Raw genomic sequence first — 6,779 nt, 5'->3', positions numbered from 1 at the left:
AAAGAAGGAAAATTCAAGATCAGTCTTCAAAAGATAACCGACTGGTTGCAGAATCAAGACCCCTACAGTGTCCGAAGACAGGTTCGACAAAAGACACCGTCAGTCGAAACACCTTTAGTGGGTGCGGACTACATGTGGGACGCAGATTTGGCCGACGTATCTGACATTAAAGAACACAACGACGGCACGTGGTTCTTGCTCGTAGTCATAGATTATTTTTCGCGGTAAGCTTGTGTTCTACCCCTGAAAAACAAGAAAGCCAGTACGGTGTTAGAAGCTTTTAAAACTATTTTCGGCAAACGAAAACCAAACATCATAAGAACGGATCACGGAAATGAGTTTGCGAATAAGTTATTTCAACAGTATTGTAAAGCTGTAGGTTTTACGCACGTCTTAAGTCGCAGCACTCATAAAGCTGCATTTGCCGAATCGTTTATAGGGAAGTTTAAAAATATTTTGTACAGATACTTTCATTCCAATCAGACGTTTACCGACGTGTTGCCCGATATCGTTCGTAGTTATAACGGCAGGGTTCATCCGGCACTGTACGGACTATCGCCTAAAGATGTAACGAAAGACAATCCTTACGAGGTCCTACGTAGAAAAGGCCAGCACGGAAACGGGAAGAAAGGGCAACGCACGAAGAGGAAATATAATTTTAAAAAGGGCGATCAAGCGAGATTGAGTTATAAAAGACGTCAGTTTCGAAGAGGATGGCAGCAGAAATGGACGGAAGAAATATGTGAAGTGTCTCACAGAGACAGAGACACCAAGTGGTTAATCGAACAGATATTGAAAAAGAAGAAGGTAAAAGGTGAAACGCAAGTCCTCGTGAGATGGTTGGGATGGCCTAAGAAATTCGATTCTTGGATTGCCGAGAGAACATGAAATAGTATATATTGAAGTCGTTAGTTTGAAGCGAAAAAACAAAAAATCATTCCGTCGTCATGCCTCACGCGTGTCCGACATGTTTCAAACCGTATGCATTGCAAAATTCTCTGTGGAAACACGTGGCGAGAAAACACTCGTTTCTACCTGATCCTAGACTCGAGGTACGGCGTTTGCCCGCTAATTTTAGCGGAAATACCTCAGTCGTTTCGTACCACTATAATCTACCGTACGAATTGACGTCTACGCCACTGCATTTCTTCCCGTCCGCATGCGAGGCCCATTTCTTTCCCTGGAAACATCCGTTCACGTGCATCATCGCGGGTCCTACCGGAAGTGGAAAAACAGAGTTCGTGAAACGCTTCCTGGCAAACGTCGTTCGCATGGTGACTCCTAAACCGGACAACGTCGTCTGGTGTTACGGAGAATACCAGACGTCGTACGGGTTCGTAGACGGCGTCAAGTTCGAACAAGGTCTACCGGACTTGTAGAGTTTCGATCCGACTCTCAAACACCTAGTCATCATAGACGATCTGATGATGGAAGCCGACGATTCCGTAGCTTCGCTGTTTACCAACAAAAGTCATCACGGTAACATAAGCGTCATGTACGTGGTACAGAATCTATTTCACCAGACGAAGTATCACAGAAACATCAGTCTCAACGCCTATTACATAGTGCTGATGAAAACCCCCAGAGATTCGTCGCAGATAAGACGTCTGTCTCAGCAAATGTTTCCGAGAGGAGGTACGCTATTACACGAATCATATTCAGCAGCAACGTCTAACCCGCACGGTTATTTACTCGACTTGAAACAAGACACGCCAGAAGAAGTTCGATTACGTTCGTTTGTTTTCCCGGGAGAATATCGAAAGGTGTATTCCGTTTAAACGTTTGAATAAGAACCGAAAAAGGTATACATATATTGGTTTCGGTCAGTTCCCAGAAATCATCGGAATATTTTTCATGTTAGGATGACGTATTCTACGTCAAACATAGAAAAACACGGTAGAGAATTGGAGTTTTCATGCCGCGCTAAACCTAGCGTCAGAAAACCGGTCGTAGAAAAAGCGGTCAGAAATTTAGTTAATTGTATCTGTGAATGCTCATAAAACATCCTGCAAGGAAACGTACACTGTACGGGGAAACAACGTTCGGCTCTTAAACGACATAAATCGGAACTCAGAAATATCCTGGCTATAAATAAAAAGAAGAAAATCATTCAAAAGGATGGAATTCTCACGGCTCTTTTAGTCCCGTTGGCGGCTACGGTCTTACCGGGACTCAATACTAAGGTGGCTTCGATATTTCAATGAGAATCCGTCACGTGGTCATGTCTGAACGCGACGTGCGCTCTAGACCCAAACCGCCCGTCTCGACGTCCGTGATGTCGCTGAACGCCCTGTACGGAGAAATGAATAGTACGTTAGATAGGCTCGACATGGCGGACAGTCAGAAAGCGACGTTACACGGGATAGGGACAATACTACGAAGGCACCGACGCCTACCGCGGCCCCCGAGCCTCAGGTAGAATCCGCAAACGATGTCGACCACATAGAAAATGACATTTTAGAAAGCATTCCGCGCGAAACTCATTCTAAAACTTAATTGTTGTTGGGAAGATTGAAAGACGTCATTCAATGGAACGACCGCGGCGAATTCGGATACAAAGGAAGCTCCGTGATTCCAGGATCGAATCTGGTCGGTAATGCCGCACGTCCGACCTCACTCAAACACGTGGCTCTCAAGGGTCTCGACGAATTTATGGGTGCACTCAAACGCTCGAATGCACCCCAAAGTTGGATAAGCAATAAGACATACACCTCAAGAATGCAAGGCTGTCGTCCGCCACGCAGACTAGGAGACCCGCTAGAACTCCCGAGTTACGTAACAAACCCGATACGTGGAGCGAAGACGAAGACGACAGTGGTTTTATCTCCTCGTTCCACACTCCGTCTACAGTGCGAAAACAACGAAATTGGTCACCTTATTAGTCAAGCGAGTCACCAAAACATCTATAAATGGGATCTCGCTTTCGTGGTTCCTTACAAGAAATGTTGGAATCAGGCAGCGACGCTAGGTGGTCCGTGTTTGGCAAGAGAATACCAAAAGGAGAGATATTGTTTTTGGTTCAAGTCTTCGTAGTGTTCACGGTAGTCGTAAGTTGTATAATCAACTTATCGTTTTCAAACGGACACACGGAGTTGTGGATCATTCTACTGAGCAGCAGTCTAGGTTACGTACTTCCAAATCCGTCCGTCAAACGCAGTCATAGAGATGTTTTATCTGACGTTACCAAGTAACAGTAGCATGGATTACTATCCGGTAAATACTTTAACCACTTATACGACGCGGTTGTCACAACCCTTAGATCTGAAAGGAAATTGGGAGGTGGGATTAGCCGAGATACACTATCCACATCTGTGGTATAACTTGAAAAGCGGCGAAGCTCAGCTGAAGTTATCACTGGCGGAGGGTAACGACGCAAGTCCCGGATTGACGATAGACATACCGGAAGGATATTATTCATCGACGAAAAGAGTGCTGAAGTACGTGGATAAAGCTAAGAGAATGATGTTTCACGGCGATCGGTTTAGCTTTCACGTCCACGAACACGATCACAAAGTGAGGCTTCACATTACCAAAAGCATGCACGTATACCTCACTCGGGCTTTAAGCGAAATGCTCGGTTTTAGAAAACAAGAATTCGTTGACGGAATGCACACGACGGAATTCAAGGGCGACGTTCGAAGAGGATTTTATTCTCTGTACGTTTACTGTCCTCTCGTCGAAGCGAGAATGGTCGGAGATACGAGAGCTCCGCTACTACGCATCGTTCCGATAGAAGGCAAACCTGGCGACACGGTGTGCAAAGTATTTGATCCCGTACACTACGTACCTTTACAACAACGTCAATTTCAAGAAGTGGAACTCACGCTGAGAGACGACACGGGCGCACCCGTACTGTTCGAGACCGGCAAAGTAGTGATGATGCTACATTTCAAGAGAAAACCCTTAGACTATCCCTAAAAATGTAGAGAGGTCACGGTCTTGGTTCGATATTCAGCGGTTTATTTAAGGCTGCAGCCCCGTTGTTAAAAAGAGGTGCGAAGGCATTAGAAACACAGGCTTTGAAAACGGGTATGGAAATAGCAGGCGACGTCATAGACGGCAAGAATATAAAAACTGCAGCGTTGTCTAGGGCTCGCAATGCCGGAAGTGAATTGAGAAACCGCGCGTTAGACAACGTTAGAGAAGGTCCGCCGGGACGACGTCGAAAATCAAAACGTAACAAAAAGAGAAGAGTCGACTATTTAGATGATTAGGGGCAGAAAAGTGTATAAATAGAAACTATATGTAGCGATTTTCCGTTCGTCCGCGATTAAACTTATCAAGATTTAAGTCATGTCGTTAGTTCATCCGAATTCGTGCGAGTGCGCGAAATCCGAATTGGATCTGTTTGACGTACCTCCCACCCAGACGAGTGTCGAAGACGGCTTCTGGCAACAGATCGGTACGGTGACGTCAGTCAACGACGGAGGTCCGTACACGTTTAAGATATCTGGATCCGGAGAAGATTACCTAGACCTGGGGAACACAAACCTATTCGTGAAAGTAAAGTTGGTAAAGAAAGCCGACGGTACCGCCCTAGTAGCTGATTCGAACTTAGCTCCGACGAATTTATTCTTACATTCGCTGTTCAATAACGTGAGCGTCAGTCTAAACGAAAGGCTGGTGTCTCCGCCCGGAGTTACGGGCCCGCAGCTAAAGACTCTCAACTGACAGGCGCCACGAGGAAAGCGATGACAGCAAGAAGTCGCACCGTCGATTTGATGGGGAAAATCCATGCGGACGTGTTTGCACAGGAACGGTACTTAGTCAACAACGTCGACGTGGAAATAATCATGTCACGCAGTAAGGACGTGTTCTGTCTCAATGCAGCGGGCGACACGTTTAAAGCGGTTGTGCAAGATATCTGTCTGTACGCAAGGAAAGTGCGTTTGAATTCGACCGTTCGCCTTCTTCACGCAAGAGCTATGAAAAAAACTCCCGCCAAGTATTCTATACGGAGAATAGAAATGAAAGTGACGTCCGTGCCTCGAGGTAACATGGACTTTACCAAGGACAACCTGTTAATAGGACAGATGCCCAAGAGGATCGTCCTGGGTATGGTCGACACGGACGCGTTTAACGGTACCGCCACCAAAATTCCTTTCCATTTTAAACACCACAAGGTCGATTACGTGTGTCTGAATGTGGACAGGAAACAAATTCCCGACAAGCCATTACAGCCGGACTTCACGAACGGTCAGTACGTACGCAGCTACATGAATCTCTATACGAGCACGGGTAAAATTTACCACGACGAGGGAAACAACGTGTCTCGAGAGGAATTCGGGAAAGGATACACCCTGTTGGGATTCGACCTCACGCCCGACCTGTCGGAGATGGGCACATTTCATCTAATAAAAAGCGGAAACATGAGTCTACACCTTCATCTCAACGAGATTTTAACAGCGACGGTCAACGTCATAGTGTATGCAGATTTTGACAACATCATAGAAATCGACCGTAACAGACAGATTGTATTCGATTACAGCGCATGATGAATACCATTCAAAAAAAACACCTGTCCTCATTTCAAAGGCGTGTACGCCAGAAACAGATTGCCGAGACGATTAAACGTGCCTTGCTCACTCGTGTGTAACACAGATCCCGATACATTTGAGGGTAAACACTGGATTGAAGTGCACATAGTCGGTAAAGGCCACGGAGAATATTACGATCCCTTCGGATTTCCGCCGACTAACAAAGTATTCAATAATTTCATGAACAGCCAGTGTCGAAGCTTGACGTACAACGACGCTAGAGTACAACACTTCCATTCGATAGGATGCGGACAACATTGCATTTTCTACATAGTTCAGAGATGTAAAGGAAAAACGATGTAATACATAACGTCCTTATTAAAAAAAGACTTTTATGCCAATACGTATTTCGTAGACGACTACATTAGATCGCTCGTTTCGTGATGTCTTCGTTTGCCAACAAATCCATGAGATGTCGGGAGGGTTGCTTATAAAAATGATAATCAATCAATGTATAAAATAAAAAGAAGAAAAAAACAAACAATTGAAAAAAGTGAAAGCAGGCAACAATTAGTCAGTTGGTCGCTGATGATACCCCCGACTATGATCGGATAATACGGATAAAAAAAAACCAAAAAAACCGGGGGACCCGTAGCCATGATCTTGATTGATTTGTTGATTACCTTAGCTCGATTAGCAAGATACTGTAATACTGGACACTTATGACGAATGAGGACGTATAGTGGACAAAAAATGTACAAAGTTGGACAAAGGTGGACAAATAGTGGATAAATATGGACAGATATTGATAAATATGGACAAATAGTGGACAAATCGTGGACAAATATGGACAGATATGGACAAATAGTGGACAAATATGGTCAATTGTGGACAAATATGGACAAACAGTGGACATATATGGACAAATAGTGGACAAATATGGACAGATAGTGGACATCTAGTGGACAAATTTTTGACAAATAGTGGACAAATATGGACAGATAGTGGACAACTAGTGGACAAAGATTGGATATCTAGTGGACATGCGTGATTGACTGTAAACGTGTACCAAAAAGGGGGATTGATTTACCGAAACGTGCACCCGTAAAAGTGTATCTCGTAGCATATGAAATTCTAGACCTAAATTGTTAGTAATTCTATAAACAATCAGAATTCAACCAATCAGATTTAAGGAAGTAAAAGTGTCAGCCAATCAGAATTCAATCAATCAGATTTAAGGAAGTAAAAGTGTCAGCCAATCAGAATTCAGCCAAATGATAGACAATAGCGCGAGTACTAAAA

General features: G+C 44.4%; 1 protein-coding gene across 1 annotated transcript; it reads left to right on the top strand.

Moving 5' to 3' along the window:
- The first annotated feature begins 4,691 nt into the window (after window positions 1–4,691).
- On the top strand, window positions 4,692–5,495 carry LOC110462837 (uncharacterized protein F54H12.2-like). The gene has a single exon (XM_021517041.1). The coding sequence runs from the start codon at window positions 4,692–4,694 to the stop codon at window positions 5,493–5,495; it is 804 nt and encodes a 267-aa protein (XP_021372716.1).
- Window positions 5,496–6,779: the final 1,284 nt, after the last annotated feature.

This window comes from Mizuhopecten yessoensis, unplaced genomic scaffold, assembly GCF_002113885.1.
Source record: "Mizuhopecten yessoensis strain PY_sf001 unplaced genomic scaffold, ASM211388v2 scaffold10835, whole genome shotgun sequence".
In the NCBI taxonomy this organism is placed as follows: Eukaryota; Metazoa; Mollusca; class Bivalvia; order Pectinida; family Pectinidae; genus Mizuhopecten; species Mizuhopecten yessoensis.
The sequence above is the reverse complement of the archived record's forward strand: the minus strand, read 5'-3'. Positions and strand labels throughout refer to the sequence as shown.

Excerpts from the sequence above, each read along its gene's own strand:
- LOC110462837 (XM_021517041.1), top strand. The coding sequence starts at position 4,692 with ATGACAGCAAGAAGTCGCACCGTCGATTTGATGGGGAAAATCCATGCG.